Source organism: Capsicum annuum, chromosome 1 (assembly GCF_002878395.1).
Source record: "Capsicum annuum cultivar UCD-10X-F1 chromosome 1, UCD10Xv1.1, whole genome shotgun sequence".
Classification (NCBI taxonomy): domain Eukaryota; kingdom Viridiplantae; phylum Streptophyta; class Magnoliopsida; order Solanales; family Solanaceae; genus Capsicum; species Capsicum annuum.
Genome location: NC_061111.1, coordinates 199,156,410 through 199,175,319, shown reverse-complemented (window position 1 = coordinate 199,175,319; position 18,910 = coordinate 199,156,410). Strand labels below are relative to the sequence as shown.

Sequence of the window (18,910 nt, the reverse complement as noted above, 5' to 3'; positions counted from 1 at the left end):
CGGCTTCGGGTGCCAGTCCGGCCCGATGGGATTTTGGGGCGTGACAATGCCGTAGTAAATCAGAAGATAAATAATTCAAATAATTTCATGACCTGTTGGGACATCCCGGTTCTAATATAATGCGCAAAATAATTGAGAATTCATATGGACACTCATTGAAAAATCAGAAGATTCTTCAATTTAAAAAATTCTCTTGTGTTGCATGTTCTCAAGGCAAATTAATTACTAGACCATCAACAATTAAATCCCCTGCATTTCTGAAATGTATACTGGGCGATATATGTGGGCCCATTAACCCTCCATGTGGACCATTTAAGTACTATATAGTTTTAATAGATGCATCTACAAGATGATCACATGTATGTCTATAATCAACTAGTAATTTGACATTTGCAAGATTACTTGCTCAAATAATAAAGTTAAGAGCACAATTTCCAGATTATACAATAAAGACAATTCGTCTTGTAATGCGGGTGAATTTACATCCCAGGATTTCAATAATTATTGTGTATCAACTGGAATAACAATTGAACATCCGGTTGCACATGTTTATACTCAAAATGGTCAAGCAGAATCATTGATTAAACTCCTTCAATTAATCGCTAGACCAATGCTTATGAGAACAAAATTTCCCAGGGTCATGCTATTTTGCATGCAACAGCTCTTGTGCGGATAAGACCCACAAGTTATCATAAAGTCTCTCCATTACAATTAATTTTTGGTCAAGAACCAAATATTTTCTATCTAAGAATTTTTGGATGTGCAGTATATGTTTTAATTGTCCACCACAACACACAAAAATGGATCCTCAGAGAAGGTTGGGAATATATGTTGGGTATGAATCTCTTTCTATTATAAAATATTTAGAATTTATGACTGGAGATTTATTTACGGCAAGATTTGCTGATTGTCATTTTGATGAAACAATATATCCAACATTAGGGGGAGTAAATAAGCAGTTGAAAAAAAAATAGACTAGAATGCATTATCATTATCTTACTTAGATCGTCGTACAAATAAATGTGAACTAGAAGTTCAAAAGATAATTCATTTGCAAAATATTGCAAATCAACTGTCAGATGCATTCACTGACCTATCAAGAGATACAAAATCTCATATCACAGCTGCTAATGCTTCCATTCGAGTTGATGTCCCAGTAGGACAATTGACTACTGCAAATGAGTCTAAACCACACTTAAAACGTGGTAGACCAATCGATTTCACGTGGTAGACCAATTGATTTCAAAGATAAAAATTCTCAAAAAAGAAGAGGAGCAAATGATCAAAATAATCATAATATGGAGGAAGCTACTCAAGGAGAGAAGCAAGATATAACAATTGATAAAACCTCAGAAGAGGTTAAGGTACCTGAAAATAATGAAAATAGAGAGATCTCAGTCAGTTATGTCTCATAAAAAAAAATGAAGTCAAAATGATATAATTGTCGATAAAATGTTTGTTTATAATGTTGCAAATGAAATAATGCAAAAATATGAGAATCTTGAACCAAAATCTGTCGAAGAATGTAGACAGAGAAATGATTGGCCATAGTGAAAGATGCAATCAAGATTGAATTGGCTTCCCTTGAAAAATGCAAAGTTTTTGGACCTATAATCCAAACACCTGAAGGCATAAAGCCAGTGGGGTACAAATGGGTTTTTGTACGAAAACGAAATGAGAAAAATAAAGTCGTAAGATATAAAGCACGACTTGTGGCACAAAGATTTTCACAAAGACCCGAAATTGATTATATGGAGACATATTTTCCGGTGGTGGATGTGATATGGAACAAACAAGGGAACACCAAAATTAGTCCAAAAAACAATCCACAAAATGGAAGAAATCTGTGAACCCTTTTGAAGACCAAGTCTCGGCTTCCTAAGAACACAATAACAAGAAGATAACAAGGTGTTTATTATACCAAATCAGCGGACAACAAACTAGATTAACAACATAAGATGATGAACAAGAAGACACAAGATTCGGATTTAACAATAACAACAAGAACACAAGATTACAACACAAACACTAAACAAGATTACAAGAAGGTAAAATGATATATAGATAGACCACATGAAGGTATAATCTTAAGAACCCAAGAATGGACACTCTTGGACCCTTAACACTACACACAATAATAAATCTACCTCTTACGTGACACAAGATCGGATTCCACCTCTGTAGCATCAACGTTTCCAAGCAAGCAACAACAAAATAGAATCCACCCTATTATTGTATCCTAGTTTCAGTGGTCACTCTTCTCAATAGAGAGAGAGCTTGTTATAAGTCTTACAAGACTCCCAAATATCATCCAAAAACTAAACTAAAAACCCTACGATGTTCCTTTTATAGCTATACCAAAATATAAGTTAAAATGACCAAAAGGCCCTTCAAAGAGTGGGCACCCATCTAGTGTAATTTATGGGCTAATTTGGGTGCATTTTAGGCCTCTTTTACACTTCAATTGGACGTACCCAGGCTCGGGTCCAACACGCACTCTCCTAAGTCTATATCCGTGATTATTCTCATATCATCCTCTCCATCTTGAGAGGAATTTGTCCATAAATTCACGACTTCACCTCATTTAATTGGTCACTTCAAAGGAAACCTACTCAAAAATAGTCCGCAAAACATGAAGAGCCCGAGAGCTCAATAATAACAAGGGACGTATCAAAAAACGAGCTAAAAATAGCCCACAAGAAATACACAAAAATAGTCTACAAGCTAGCCAAACTCGAGAGCATAATGACAATAAGTCTCAGATCCAACATCTTCATTTTGACCCTTGGTTTCCTCTCCCTCTTGAGATTGCCCTTCAATCTCATCCGACTCAAGTCTCCTTCTATCATATAAGCATCGTCGTAGACTTCATATCCTTCATGTCTCTCTCTACCATGTTCCTCTTCTTGGATGTGTCGGTTTTTGGAAAGGGAAGTTTTGGTTGAGAGGCTCGATTTGGTAACGTGGAGCTTCGGTTGTGGAGCTTGGATGGGAGGAAATTGGCTTCCAAGTCCTCCTTGTTGGAATTGATCAACTTGTGGGGGAAGTGGTCTATATTGTTCTCGATTTTGAGGGCTATTTGTAGCTTGGCCTGTGGTATTATGTGGTTGTCTTGGAGGATTGGTCATTGGAAGTAAAGTTTTGGGAGTAAAATCACGAGAGTTCCTTCGACTCTCCATTCAATCCAACCTCTCACGCATAGTTACCACATCCGAGTCAATTTTTTTAAGACCCACATTTGTCCTAGCAAGGTCTCGGGACAAAGAATCAAGGAGGACCAAAATGGTTTCCATTATGGCCAAGAAGTTACCTACAAAACAACAAACAAGTTAGTTGTACAAGAATGGTCCTCATACTCCCTCTCTATTGTTTTGGCTCTCGAATTTTTTTCTCACTTTGATCTCACAAGTATCGTAACCTTGCTTGTACTCCATGAGGCAGTAAGAGGTGAACCAAGTATTACAACGACTCAAAAGGATAAGACACACAAAGGAACGTATACATGAAGGACGGTTTAAAAGCTAACTTACAATCTAAAACTAGCTTGTAAGTTAGTAATGGAATCAATAAACGAAACTAAAGAAACAATACAATGAAACTAGAAGATCAAATTTTGAGCTTAAAATTTTCATGTGAACAGTAACTTGGGTGACATAGCAGCATACCATTGGTCATGGCCCCACAATTAGTCACTAGTTGAAGTTTACAAATTTTAGTCACTATGTAATGGAAACAATTGGTTTTGGAGGGAAAGTATATGTCTTAAATCTCCTTTAAGTCTAATCTTCAAAAGGAAAGCTTGGCTTTGTACAATTTCCACAAAACAAGGTCCCTTGAAACAAGAAAAGTGGTTGAAAAGTAGATGTTAAGTCAAGAAAGTGATGACTCAAGTCTTCTCACAAACAACTTTACAACTTGTAGGTTCACCTTTTTGAATCTATGTTACACTTTGGTTGTCTTAAGTTGTAAGGTGAGCTGAAGAACAAGATAAACACCACAACAAACTTCAAGAACACATCAACAACACAACAACAATTTCCACCCCACAGCAAATATCAACACACATCACGGCCAATTTTAGTGTCAACGCACGGCCAAGGTTCTTTTTGGTGTTGTATTTTGGTTTTAACAAGGGTGAAGGTTGTGATGAATGTCAAGAACTCAACAACAACGTTATCAAGAGCAAAAAAAACACTAACAACATCCAACCAAGACTATAACAACAAGTCCACACGTCCAAGAATAACAACTTTAACACATGGTCATGGTCTTGTTCACAACAACAACATCAATTTTTTTAAAGCTCAAATCTAGATCAACTCAAAGTGTTAATGGACTAGAATACTAACACTTGAAACAACAACACAAGCAAAATAAATCCTAGACCTAGACACACAATATTCGTCCAAGATACAACAACAACAAGTTCAACTTCTCGGCCAAGATCTCAAGCTCAAGAACACGTCTTTCTTTTCTTTTTTTTTAATTTTATTAGCAAGAAATCCCAAGATTGGATTATAAGAACAAAAACAAAGATGGATTTGATACCAAATGATATGGAACAAACAATGGAACACCAAAATTAGTCCAAAAATAGTCCACAAAATGGAAGAAATCCGTGAACCCTTTTGGAGACCAAGTCTCGGCTTCCTAAGAACACAATAACAAGGAGATAACAATGTGTTTATTACACCAAATCAGCGGACAACAAACTAGATTAACAACATAAGATGATGAACAAGAAGACACAAGATTCGAATTTAACAATAACAACAAGAACACAAGATTACAACACAAACACTAAACAAGATTACAAGAAAGTAAAATGATAGATAGATAGACCACATGAAGGTATAATCTTAAGAACCCAAGAATGGACACTTTTGGACCCTTAACACTACACACAACAATAAATCTATCTCTTACGTGACACAAGATTGAATTCCATCTCTCAAGCATCAACGTTTCCAAGCAAGCAACAACAAAAGAGAATCCACCCTATTGTGGTATCCTAGTTTTGGTGGTCACTCTTCTCACTAGAGAGAGAGTTTGTTACAAGTCTTACAAGACTCCCAAATATCATCCAAAAACTAAACTAAAAACCCTACAATGTTTCTTTTATAGCTATGACAAAATATAAGTTAAAATGACCAAAAGGCCCTTCAAAGAGTGGGCACCCATCTAGTGTAATTTATGGACTGATTTGGGTGCATTTTGGGCCTCTTTTACACTTCAATTGAACGTGCCAAGGCTCAGGTCCAACACACACTCTCCTAAGTCCATATCCGTGATTATTCCCGTATCAGAATGCAATCACCTTCAGATATCTTATTAATTTGGCAGTTCGTTAAAAACTTGATATGCATCTGATGGACATCGTCACAACCTATTTATATGGTTCATTAGACAGTGATATTTATATAAAAATTCCTGAAGGATTCAAATGTCTGATGCGTATGAAAATTCTCCAGAAAATTATTCAATCAAGCTTCAGAAATCCTTATACGAATTAAAACAATCAGAACGCATGTGGTATAATCACCTTAGCGAATACCTATTAAAAGAAGGGTATAAAAATGATCCAATCTGTCCTTGTGTATTTATTAAAAGGTCTGGATCTGAATTTGTCATAATAGTTGTATATGTTGATGACTTGAATATCATTGGAACTCCTGAAGAGCTTCCAAAGATAGTAGAATGTTTGAAAAAGGAATTTGAAATGAAAGACCTCGGAAAGATAAAATTTTGTCTTGGTCTACAAATTGAATATTTTACGAATGAAATTTTTGTCCATCAATCCACATATACTGAAAATATTTTAAAGAGATTTTATATGGATAAAGCACATTCATTACTTACCCCGATGGTTGTGCGATCACTTGATATTAATAAAGATCCATTTCGATCTCATGAAAATGATGAAGAATTTGTTGGTGCTGAAATACCGTATCTTAGTGCAATTGGGGCATTAATGTATCTTGCTAGTAACTCATGACCAGATATATCTTTTGTTGTAAATTTATTAGCAAAATTTAGTTCTTTCCCAACACGAAGACATTGGAATGGTGTTAAGCATATATTCAGATACCTCCGGGGAACTATTGATATGAGACTATTTTATTCAAATGAGTCTGATTCACAATTAATTGGTTATGCAGATGCAAGATATTTGTCTGACCCACACAAAGGTCGATCTCAAACAAGGTATTTCTTTACATGTGGAGGTACAGCTATATCATGGAGTCAACAAAACAAACGATAATTGCTACATCTTTAAATCATACAGAGATAATAGTCATTCATGAAGCAAGTTGAAAATGCGTCTGGTTGAGGTCAATAACTCAACATATCCAGGAAACATGTGGCCTTCCTTTGAAAAGGAATATTCTAACAATATTGTATGAAGACAATGCCGCATGCATAGCTCAATTAAGAGGAGGATACATCAAAGGAAACAAAACAAAACACATTTCACCAAAATTATTTTTTACTCATGATCTTCAAAAGATGGGTGAAATAGATGTTCAACAAGTTCGTTCAAGCGATAATCTAGCAGGTATGTTCACTAAAGCATTACCAACATCAACCTTTGAGAAGTTGAGATACAAGATTGGAATGCATCATCTACTAGATATTAAGTGATGTTTTTATCAGGGGAGTAAATACGCGATGCACTCTTTTTTCCTTAACCAAAGTTTTTACCCCACTGAATTTTTCCTAATAAGGTTTTTAATGAGGCAACAAACAATGCGTATTACTGACAACTATGTACGCCTTATTCTTTTTGTACATGGGAATTCAAGGGGAAGTGTTGTGAAAGAACAAAGTGGTCTCCCCAAAGGCAGCTCTACCTCTTAAAAAAATAGGTGGCCACCTTAGGCCCCTAAATTTGAGGGGCTTCATTTTTTATGATAATATATTATAGTTTTTTTTAAATTAAATATTAATTATAGAAAAATAATTTTTTATATACTGTAAAAGAAAAGAATTATTAGAAGAAGTTCATATATCTAGAGTATTATGTCTCAAGAAAGATTAAATGCATTAATTATATTATTACTTAAAAAAATAATTTAAAAAATTAATTATATAATTTTGAAAATATAGTTATTAAAAAAAAATTAGTTTTTTTTAAAAATTAAAGGTCTCCATTTGATTTTTATCTTTTTATCTTACACCACGAATATGTTTGAGCCCCCTGGATTTCCCATGTGGGACAATTTACTATAGCTTGCCTATTTCTCCAAGGCATTTAATGCCTATATAATACCCCTTTACTTTATATATACACACACAATCGATGAATCAAATACTATTAAAATTACTTTTTCTATATATTTGAATATCTTTCTATTTCTCTTTCTTTTCTTTTAATAAGTTTTATTATTCGATCTTTATATTATAACAATATATTTTTTTTAACATTCTTCAGAAACTTATTTTTACTTTTATGTTATTTTAATTTAAAACTTTTATTTTTATACAAAGCATCGATATATAAGAAATTGGAAAATTTTATTTTTAATTTGTAAGTGATCATAATGGATCATTTCCATCAATAACGAGGAGGAATTAAGATTTTTTAGCTATTTACGAAAATGAATTATAGAAAATATTTTTTTAGATCTCAAGAGGATGACCAGCGCCTTAGTGTTCTTTCTAATTCAAACTGTATGCAGACTTCTGAGAATAAAACTCAAAATGTTCCCTTTTATGGGTAGGTGATTCCTGAGGGCTCGTTTGGTACCTGTACGACGAATAAGGGATAACTATGTTTGATTGATATAAAATACATGGGATAGCTCTTTTGTTATTTTTATCCACCTTCAGGGTGCGATAACTAACCCCAGATAACTTATTTCCAACCAAACGACCCCTTAAAACACAAAGTAGGACACTCTAATCCAACATTTACAATAAGCACTTGATAGTTAGTAAAGAAACCAGCTCATTTACAATAAGCACGAAAACTACTGCTACATGCGGGGTTAGGAAAAGAGCGAATCACAAGTGTTTATTGTACGTAGCATTCGGTAGTTAGTAGTTGATGGAATTGTTATTGTGTTGTTGATTGGTGAAATATGTGCAGGGCAGGGCATTGAGATGAGATTGCCTCTTGAGGATGAAACAACATATGACCCCATCATAAGGTAACATTCTTTTTTTAAACAGACTAATTCAATGGAGTATTGTTTGGATAGTTGTTACATATTGTTTCATAATGTATCATATTGTATTGTGTTGTATTATACCATAGTGTATTGTTTTAATGAATACAACTTTTGGACAGATTGTTTCGTTTTTCATCATTGCATAATTTCATACATCAACAATTTGAAGGATAAACCTACACGAAAAGCAGGGTCTTGAAGTAAAGCTACTATTTTTTTTTAAAAAAAAAAAGGTTAACAATGCGCGATCACACTAAATCATTCGTTACACAAATGGGATTTCATTTGTTATATGACGATGGATTTAACAATACAGTATAATACAATAAAATTTAAGTTACAATCAAAACAACTATTGTATATAAACTAACAACATAATACAATCCAAACAAGCTGTTAGTTTTACAAGTACCCTTCCAAAACAATGAAAACATACACCTCTTGACTTGATTGCCTTGTTATTTATCTTACATTATTCTGCAGGATGATAGAATTTCTTTAGCACATAAAATGTGTTCTTGGGCTAAATTGCCACTTTATTTTACAGTTGAAATGCCAAATTATTAACCAAACTTGTTTAACAAAGTGATAGGGAGAAGTACTCTTAAGTACATATATTCTCTTTTTTCGGATAACTGTGGTATCCAGGCCAGCATTCCCGCACCTCGATTAAATCCACGGGATAACTGTCACCTCGAATGGAAGCTGTTTCCAAACTATATACCCCCTTTGGAGAGGATGGCGTTGTGATTTCCTTTCTTCAGAACAAAAATCTTATACCAGCTCATGAATTTAGCTATGAACTCTGCAGTGAAAAAGAGAGTCAGTCTTCTAGAAATATTGATACTCAAACATGTTTCCTGTGTAAATTAGACTTTATATAAACTTAAAGTTGAGTTATCAGTGCACTGCTATACATATGGCATAAAGATGAATCTAAGATAAATAATGTATTTGTTGAACTGGTACATGTTTACCACTGCAATGGATGAGCTAAATAACAATATACAAAACTAAGTTTTCATGATGCATGTTATTTACAAATGACATTGTTACAATCAACGAAACTAGCAGTCGCAGATGACTCGACCAAAGGTTGGAGTAGAGGAACACACTCTTCTAAGATAAATAGATGTAGGACGAGATATGAAGTGAAAGGTCAGCTCCCATTGAAAATCATAGTGAAACAGGATTAGATGGGATTGTGGTGCGTAAATACAAATAATTATGATATCTAGGCTCAATCTACCAAGATAATAAGTGACAAGATAGATAAATAATTAACGCGAAAAGTATAATATGGTGGCTAAAAAGATTAAAGGATTACTACAGGAGCAACAAATGCTTTAAGAAAAGATTAGGTACGGGATCTAGAGAATTGTCTTGACGAACAAATCTCTATAAAACGCTTGTCTTACCTTCAATTTTCATAAATTTGTGAACAATCTTTTTCACTGCATCATTATCAATTGTACCTTGCTCAAGGTCATTTAAATTTATCTGGTTGAAGGAAAAAAGAAAAGTCGAGTTAATTATTTGCCTTTGCGATAATGTATTGGCGAACATATAATGAGTATTTAATGGTGAAATGTGTAAGATTCCTTACATTGTACTTCATTTTCAGAATGTCCATTTCTTTGTGGTACTGGCCATCTAAATTACTCTTTAGTTCATCAACCAGAGTCTGCATATCACAGAATGAAGTAAAACGAAGTTATTGAAAGGTTTTCAATTATTTCAAGCAATAGGTATAAGGTCTAAGAAGCTCTTACATTAAAGATGAACTCAGCAGATACGTTGTGCTCTATTAAGTTCTGCAATTTCCCACGGATATCGTATAGCCTGAGAGAGAAGTGAACTCTTGATGTTACTATTATGAGTATTTGGAACTCTTAATTGGGGTGTCCAAGAGCCTCAATGTGAAGTGAACAATGCCCTCATAGTCATAGAAATGTCCTCCTAATGTACTTCACTGTTTCATTTTATATGGCAGCGTTTGATTGGATTTGAAGTTTAAGGAAAAAAGAATGATTTTTGGCATATACCAAAAGTTCCCTTGAAACTTGTGGGTTTAAACATATAGTATGACATTTATATGGTTGTAAAGGCATGTTAACAATGGTAACATGACAGGTTTAAAGTCAAAGAAGTTTTAAATATAGAAAGGCATTATCCTTTTCGAAGCAGATTAAAGGAAAGAGTGCCACTTAAAATGGGGAGAGATTAACTTTTCGATGATGTGAAATTATACTCACTGCTTTGGGCTTTGCTCTTCAATTATGTTTTTAGCGATCTCTGCAATGTCGTCTTCCCACCCTGTCTTGATTTCTTGCAAGGAAGTGCTGATAATAGCACATTCTCCTATAGTTAGTGAGTGGATAATACAAAAGAAGAATCCGTTTGCAAATAGACAATCTAGATAAAGGAATGTGTAATTCAATCTCTATAAGAATGTTACTTGAAGTGCCAGGTAGCTTCAAAAGAGCGAATTGCTTGGCGTAGGTTACTTTTAGAGTTACTAGCAATCGTCGCTGCTATTTGGTCTGGTAATTCTATTCCTTCCTGTTTTGCTATGAATTGCAAGACGTCTACAATCTGTCGATCAACAAGAAAAGCTTAAGCTTTTTCAAGTTAGTTAAGGAAAGATAGAGTTGTGCATATTGAATCTGAGTCTTAAGTATTATACTGATTGTGTACAATATTTTTTACGTTCTCAATGTATATAACTTAAATATAATTATTGAAACTGTGTGTACCGAACCTCATCATCTGAAGGTTTTTGGAGATGAACAACTTTGCAAATAGACTTAATTGGCTGAAGCTTTGTTAAATCGCTGCAGCAAAAGAAGATCTTGCAACAGCCTGCATATCTCTCTATCAGCCATTTAATATATAGCAAGGCATCTGTTGATAGCTTGTCTGCCTCACAAAGAATGATAGCTGTGTACATTACAGAAAACGGCGATACACCAACTTCATCAAGATTTTCAGCGTTTCCAATTCTCGGTACTAGAAATTGCAAAAAGCAGTAATATATACCTTTAGAGTTTTCAGAGTTGCAAGGTGCGGATCTTCTGGATGATTTGTGTTTTTTCTCATTGATTAGGTCTACTATGACGTGTTTCTCGTAGCCTTTAGTTTCAGAGAGATTGATCTCAACATGTTTCTTTGATTCCTTCACATTTACTTGTATGCTGGGCACTGCTTCTCCCTGCAATGCATTTTGAGAAGGGGTCCTTTCACCATTTAAGCATAGATGTGGTTCAATTTATATACACTGACAGTGAGTGTAAGTTAACATGTTGTAGCACGTTATCTTATTTTCCAGGTTACTAGCTCCATTCATTATGCACATTTCTAGTATCTTTTCAGGTGACCTAACAACTAATTTTTTTTTTTTACATTTTTCAGCATCATTAAGATTAAACTCTTTCATAAATACTCGAGATAACCTGAACTCTTTCATATTGTGTTATAATGCAGAACTTCTTTCATGTATTGAAAGGCCATTGATTGCGGAGCATTTTTTGGGCTCTAAATCTCAGTGTCAGAGTTTTAATTTGTATGCTTAACTTATGGGAAGAACAATTGAAAGAAAAGTGACAAGGGATTGATACCTTTAAGTTGAACACCTTGTACTTTTCTCTTGCCTGTAAAAGCGACGAAACCATCACGAATCATGAAACTGTAAGTTTATCAAAAAAAAAAAAAAGGACTTGTATACACTGATAGTGTGAAATTTTCTTTTCTATCAGTGTTCTTTTACCTGTTATAGCAGGTATCGTTGCTAATCCCACTCTTATATTTATAGTTGTCTTTGTGGTGACATAATATTGTAAAAGTTCGTTTATGGCTTAACAGTGTATCAAAGTTAAACTAGTGATATTTATAGTTATACTAATGTTTTTATTGCTAAAGTGGTTAAGAAATATATACCTGCACTTTGTCATGTCCAAAAAGTTCGCAAAGTAGAGCAAATATCATGGTTCTTTTCCCCACTCCTGGATGTCCTGCAAATATAAAATGACGAGTACTGCCATCTATTTCTGCCTGCAAAATTTTTGAATCCAAAAGAATTGTAATGTCTTTGTATTTTTGCTATCAATAAAGACAATTTGGAAAATGTTCTTGAAGGATTATTTTCGTACCAAAGCCTTCAATTCTAGTGCAGTATTTCGATTGCATAGAAAGTCTTTCAGAGCATCAGGTCTATACTTGGCAGCCCACACAAATCTTTTCTCAACCTGTTCTGCAGGAACTGTAATATCATTCTCCTTTATGGTATCTTTTTCATCATCTACAATTTGAGTTGGTGAAACTGGCAATGATAGTACTGATTCAATTTCTTTATCTTGCGATGATGTTTGTATTATTAATGGAGTTGGTGGTGGAGATGGTAATGACAACTTTGGTAGTGACGTTATTGGTGGTTCCGGGGCTGGTAGTGTTACTATATCTGTTTGCATTTCTGATGCTCTCTCCCTCAAAGGCTTCCCCTGATGATCTAATTGTGGAATTCTACGTTTGCTTTTTCTTGCACAATTTCTAACTGCTTTCGAATGTATACCAAGTTCTTCTCCAATCGTAGTTCTGATTACTCTTTTATCTCTTGTCTCAGATGAAGAAGGATCCTGGATGTTCTTGTTCCCAGAAGAAACATTCAAGTAGGACGATGTTCTTTCTTCTTTGCCTTTGCGTACAAAGTAAGATGCACTCCATTCTTGTACCTATTTGTAACATAATATAATTAAGTAGTTAAAAGTGTATTCTAGATCTCTTTAATAACTTACGCTTTTAGATGAAATGATCACAAACTTCAATAATACCTTGATAGCTAAATTTGATTTAGAACCGGAACTTGTTGAAAACGCTGATAGGTTGCTATCTTTTCCATGATTATTACTAAACTCTGCTAACAGTTTTTGTCGATTAATCTCTTTGGACGAATCAGTAAGTCCTTTGTAATATGGACTTCTTGGAGAGTATCTCTTTTCTTCTTGAATCACATTTCTTTTGTTGAATTCCTTCACATTATTAGCTGTTAAGCTCCTCGAGTTCTTTGAAGACGAACTTCCCTTTCTTCCCTCATCGACTTTTTTAGCCCATGTTGGTTTCACTGAGTCAGCTGAATATGTTGATCTGACTGTAGGGGGTATTATGAGTGAATTTTGAGTTTCTGATATCCTGCAGGGAACAGATTTTGAACGTGGGATCGACATTGAAGAGCTGAGATTGAAAGTTGCTGTTTTTTTTTTTTTTTTTCCTTTGTAGGATATTATAGGATCAATAGAGAATTATGGAATTTAACACAATTAATATGTTTAATGTGAATGGGAAAAAAAGAGTTTCGGTTATTTTACCATTTTGTTGTTGTTGTTGTTGTTACTGTTTCCATATCTGTTACCATGTTTCTTCACTGTCGCTTTTCCTGTTTGTACTTTCTTTGATTTGCTCTACTCGAGTCGTGGGTCCTCCAAGAACAGTCTGTAAGGTCTGCGTACGCTCTACCTTCTCCCGACCTCACTTGTGAAATTTCATCGAATGTGTTGTTGTAATGTGAATGGAAAAGAAGCTGCAGTAGGTCCATGGGCGATCATCTAGAGATGATACGTTATTAACAATGTTTTTTTTTTCTTTCTTGATCATCAGTGTACCACTTTGTATGGCTGTACTATTTAGTGTTAGACAGTATAATCCATGCAAAAACAGCTGACAAATTTGAGGTTAATTTATGTGTGGTCTTTTAACTTTATTGTTTGGTTCCATCTTTAGAGTGTTTGTGCTGTGTAATGTGTATCACATCTCCTATAAATCATCCTCTTAGCACCAGGTTTAATTTCTATGACGATCACCAAGGAGGATGTGATGCAGTGAATGAAAATCCGTTTCGAATTCTGTATATGGAAAAATCATACCACCCTGCCCTACCCGACGCATATTTAGGTTAGTCGGAGTTTAATATTGGTATCAGACACCGAATAGAAAACTAAGAATAAAGGTTTAATGGTTATGTATTATTAACAATCTAAAAGATTTTTTACCTAAAGATAATTACAAGTAATAATCCATAAAAGTAAACTTAGCAAGTGGTTAGTTTGCTTATAAAATTAACCCCCATCAAAAATATTTATGATAGAATTTTAATGCTACTTTTATTTTATGTATGTATATTATAGAAACCTATGTAATATTCTTACTAGAGAGAGAGCAAGAAAGTTCCATTATCTAAACAAGGAAGAAAGAGAGAGAATAAAAAAGTTTTATGTGAGATCTGATCTGATGATGTCTTGTCTTAGCAACTAAATTTGAAATTAATTTTTTCACTAATTCACACTTAGTTTCCTTCATCTTCAATGGGTATATATTTTATACATGTATTAAATCTCATTTAAGAAAAACAAGTAGTAATTACAAAGAGATAAGTAGACGTCACTATTCTTATTATTGAAGTTTTATGATATAGACATCTTATCCTACACAAATAAGGGCACGTTTGGATGGGATTTTTGTTTTCCCCTTTTCTTCGACGAAAAAAAAAAAAAAGAAGAAAAGTTCGAAACAATGTTTGGTAGAAGTTTCACTCACAAAACTTCTAAACCTTTTAAGACAACTTCAATTTTAAAATATCATACTTCTTATATCTAGAAAGCATCTTTCAATTTCAGAGTTTTTTTTTTTTTTTTCACCTAAAAGAAAATGAAAACTATTATGCATCTGTATGCTGGATTTAATTGATGTCTTCTTTGTAATTGTAAATTGTAAAGAGGATTTCTTTTAAATAAATTTACAACCAAACTTGTCAGCATGGTTGCCAATGCAGTAGCTGTCAACATTTTATCTTTAATTTTTTTCAACTCGATGTTCGATAATCTCTAATTAAAGATAATAAAGTATATACTTATCATTCCACCACAACTTTCGACCCCTGATTGATAGCTGTCAAAAAGTTGATTAATTCCAACATATCACAAAACCAAAATTATCTTATTCCCAAAAACCTTTAATAGTGAATAGCAGCCTACTTTCTCGAAATTTAATTGGGTCAAAATTGTTACAATATATATTGTATATCTCGAAACTTTGGAATATCCACAATTAATTTATTTTTTTTTAAATGCTAATAACAAAGCTTGAACTCCCAATATTATATTTTCCCCCTATAGTTTATGCATTAAAAATACTTTTATTTAAGTAATAATATAAGTCATTTTCAAGAAATGTGAAAATAGTTGCTGCAGCGAATCACTTGGCAATACTTCCCTTTCAGATGAGATCACCTGTGATTATTCCCCACCTTGATAATAATCCATGGGGACAAAACTATGGAGAAATCAACTAATTATTTTTTTTGTATTCGCTTCATGGGAAAGTATTTGACTATTAAATCATGTTGAAGAAAAAAAGATTATTCAAATTTATTCATCAAACATATTATGGTATGTATTGCTATACGTTAAAAGGTAAAATTTAAATTTGATATTAATTTTTTCTATAAATATATAGCGATTTTATTCATTTTAGAACAAGGTGTCACGTTAATTAAAATGGAACTCTGAAGAGTAATGAGTACATTCATGAGAGCATAGCTAGGCAAACCATATTATTCTTCACGATGGTCATAATCAACTTATTTTACATTATTCGACCAAAGATTTAAGAATTTTGTATAAAATGTTTTACATAATGAATAAAAGTTACACAGAGTTTGTTTGTTCTATTTTTAGTTTTTATTTACTTCTTAAAAATAGAGACTTCTTTAATTTCTTTGTTTGATAATTTTGTAATTACAACTTTTCACATGTACATGTTTTAAAATCACAAAATTAAAGGGCATTTTGATATATTTGATATATCTTTAGTTTAAGATCATAAAATTCTAAAAATCTTTATTTTTTTCTTAAATTTTATATTAAGTTAAAATCAAACAAAGGGAAATATAGTCTATACAAGTTCTTTTTAGTTACTCCATGCATATATTTAAACACATTAAAAGTCAGAACAAATGTAGTTTTGATGAAAGTCAAACTAGGAAATTTGATGCTTTTGAATTGGTTTCCCTTTGGGATGCACAAAAGGAAAGTTAGAAAAGAAAACAACTTGGAAAAGAGTAATAAGAAATCATGGAAATGGATAAAGGCTTAGGGTGTGTTCCGTACGAATGATTTTTTTTTTTAATTTTTTTTTAATAAATAATAAGTGGAATTCGTATTTATTGTTCGAGTTAATTCTACTTTGTTCTCTTCACATTTAAAGATTAAAGATTAAAGATTGAGGAATAATAGCCCCTCAACATGCGGCCGGCAGGTTATCCTTTATATAATATTTTTCGATGAGATTTTCTTTTTTTACTGAGTAAATATTTTTGCTAGAACTAAGATGCAAAAATATCTCTCTCTTACTTATTAGATATAAACTACTGATATATTTGTATAAACATAGACAATCTGATAAGATGCTAATTGATTTCATATAACCAAATATTTCTTCCATAAACTAGATATATATATACTTTCAAAACGATTCTCAGAAGATGAATTTCTAACATGACTTTGTTAACCATGAATTCTGTTTAAGAAGATTTTTTTTTCGGAATGTATGAATTCCTATGTTAACCATAATGTTAGTAAAAACACACACACACAAAAGTATTTTGTATTTAGATAATACTATGGGAAGTAAGGATGTGGTGAGGGTAGGGTGAAGTCATTTTCTTTAACTTTAAGATCATTTTTCTATCTCCAAGCACAAAATCAATTGGTTTCGATTTCAAATTCATCGAAAATTTCAAAATGGGTATTGTTCATTGTTTCCAACTTCAAGATTATCAGAAATTTTAAAATCGATATTGTCCATTATTTATGACTTCAAAATCGTCGTAAATTTTAAAATGGGTATTGTCCATTGTTTCCGACTTGAAGGTCGTTGAAAATTTTAAAATTCTCTATTGTTTCCGACTTTAAGGTTATTGGAAATTTTAAATTCGGTATTGTTCATTGTTTGTGGCTTCAAGGTCGTCGAAAATTTTGAAATTGGTATTCTTCGTTGTTTCCGAATTTAAGATCGTCGGAAATTTAAAAATTGATGTTGTTTATTGTTTCCCACTTCAAGGTTGTCGAAAATTTTAAATTCGATGTTATTTATTATTTTCGACTTCATGATCATGAAAATTTTCAAAATCAATATTGTCCACTATTTCCGACTTCAAGGTCGTCGTAAATTTTAAAATGGGTATTGTCCATTATTTTCGACTTTAAGGTCGTCGAAAATTTTAAAATTCTCTATTGTTTCTGACTTTAAGGTCATCGAAAATTTTAGATTCCGTATTGTTCATTGTTTCCGGCCTCAAGGTCATTAAAAATTTTGAAATTGGTATTGTTCATTGTTTTCGAATTAAAGATCTCGGAAATTTAATAATTATATGGTCATTGTTTCCTACTTCAAGGTTGTCGGAAATTTTTAAATTCGATGTTGTTTATTATTTTCGACTTCAAGATCGTTGGAAATTTCAAATTCGGTATTGTTCATTATTTTCCACTTCAAGGTCGTTGAAAAATTATTTGCATAGAAGTAATGGTGAAAAAATGATGAAAAATAATAAAAATGAAAAAGAAAGTAAATAAAAATTAATTTTAAACAAATAAACACGTGTCAAAATGTTATTGGCGCGTGCATCACACCTTATCCAAAATGACTGGTTGTCAGGTTTTTGGGGTAATAATTCCACTTTAAAATAGTTCAGGGGGGTCGTAGAACCCCTGCAAAATATAAGTGTATAGTTGGGATTTGGGGTAAAGATTGAGGCGACCATTTTCTCAACTTACCAGCAGAGTACATATTAATGTTGCATCTTACTTCCTCCGTTTCGTACCCCTATAGATTTGACACACCCATTAAAAAAAATATTTATTAGGGGTCTATTTTACCAAATTAACTTTATTAGTTATGCTTTGAATGTATAAATTTGAATATATATAACTTGTTTAATTATTTAATGATAGCAATATTAATGGAAGAACATATTAAAATCCTCTTGATTTTATTAATAAGACAGTTAAATTGAAACAAATATTTTAAAAAAGAGGCTCAACTAAAATAAAATGGAGGGTGTAATTTGTATCATGGGGAAAACAAACAAAGGAAATAGGATTGGTTGGAATTTATGGTACATTATTTGGTTCATCTCGATTCAACACATTATAGTTGTTAATTATTGTTAGAGTTTTTAAATTTAATATTATGTAAAATGTTACTCAAAATACGATTTATTATATTTAAAAAAAAATTCCAAAAGAATAATTATCAATCATTTAAAAGATTGTTGACATGAGTTGAATGAGTCTATAAAGGCCACTATTATTTTTAGTTAAGTATAGCATTTTAAAGAAATGAAATTATGTGATATATATATTCATTACTAGAAATCATTTCATAATTTATATATCCAACCCGATTAATAGATAACGAAAAACAAATCAAATAAAAAACTTGTGCTTACTTCAAGGGTATCAAACGGGCCGGGCCGGGCCAATTCAGAACCGGCCCTTCTGTTTTAACCGGGTTGAGGACCTGTTAAGGATCGATTTTGGCGCTAGACAGGCCGGGCCAAACAGTAAAAAAATTAAAACCCACCCTAACCCGGCCCACTTAACCCACCAAAATCCGATCAAACCCACCAAAATTCGGTCAAACCCGGTTAAAAAATCGGTCAAATCCGATCAAAAATATATATAAAAAAAAAA

At 32.8% G+C, this 18,910-nt stretch overlaps 1 protein-coding gene and 1 long non-coding RNA gene across 3 annotated transcripts; one reads left to right on the top strand and one right to left on the bottom strand.

Annotated features, from left to right (window-relative positions):
• Nucleotides 1–7,291: 7,291 nt before the first annotated feature.
• On the top strand, nt 7,292–13,478 carry LOC107843821. Its single transcript, XR_007047571.1, has 6 exons — nt 7,292–7,717; nt 8,090–8,150; nt 11,012–11,543; nt 11,655–11,858; nt 12,790–12,874; nt 13,362–13,478. It is a non-coding gene; the product is annotated as an uncharacterized LOC107843821 (long non-coding RNA).
• On the bottom strand, nt 8,527–14,095 carry LOC107843802 (replication factor C subunit 3). 2 transcript variants are annotated; one of them, XM_016688197.2, is made up of 13 exons: nt 13,532–14,095; nt 12,998–13,355; nt 12,320–12,898; nt 12,108–12,221; nt 11,789–11,821; nt 11,211–11,382; nt 10,933–11,111; nt 10,630–10,766; nt 10,427–10,513; nt 9,944–10,013; nt 9,778–9,855; nt 9,590–9,671; nt 8,527–8,976 (listed from the first exon to the last, which is right to left on the bottom strand). In XM_016688197.2, the coding sequence occupies exons 1-13, from the start codon at nt 13,576–13,578 to the stop codon at nt 8,888–8,890; spliced, it is 2,025 nt and encodes a 674-aa protein (XP_016543683.2). In that variant the 5' UTR covers nt 13,579–14,095; the 3' UTR covers nt 8,527–8,887. The 2 variants fall into 2 exon arrangements, with proteins under 2 accessions (XP_016543683.2, XP_047255891.1); XM_047399935.1 differs by lacking the exon at nt 13,532–14,095 and having other exon boundaries at nt 10,933–11,382; nt 12,998–13,390.
• Between the last annotated feature and the right edge of the window lie 4,815 nt (nt 14,096–18,910).

Excerpts from the sequence above, each read along its gene's own strand:
- LOC107843802 (XM_047399935.1), bottom strand. The coding sequence starts at position 13,390 with ATGTCGATCCCACGTTCAAAATCTGTTCCCTGCAGGATATCAGAAACT. Across the intron at positions 12,899-12,997 it reads AATCAAATTTAGCTATCAAG|GTACAAGAATGGAGTGCATC; the intron begins GTATTATTGAAG and ends TGTTACAAATAG. Across the intron at positions 11,822-12,107 it reads TTGGACATGACAAAGTGCAG|GCAAGAGAAAAGTACAAGGT; the intron begins GTATATATTTCT and ends TCGCTTTTACAG.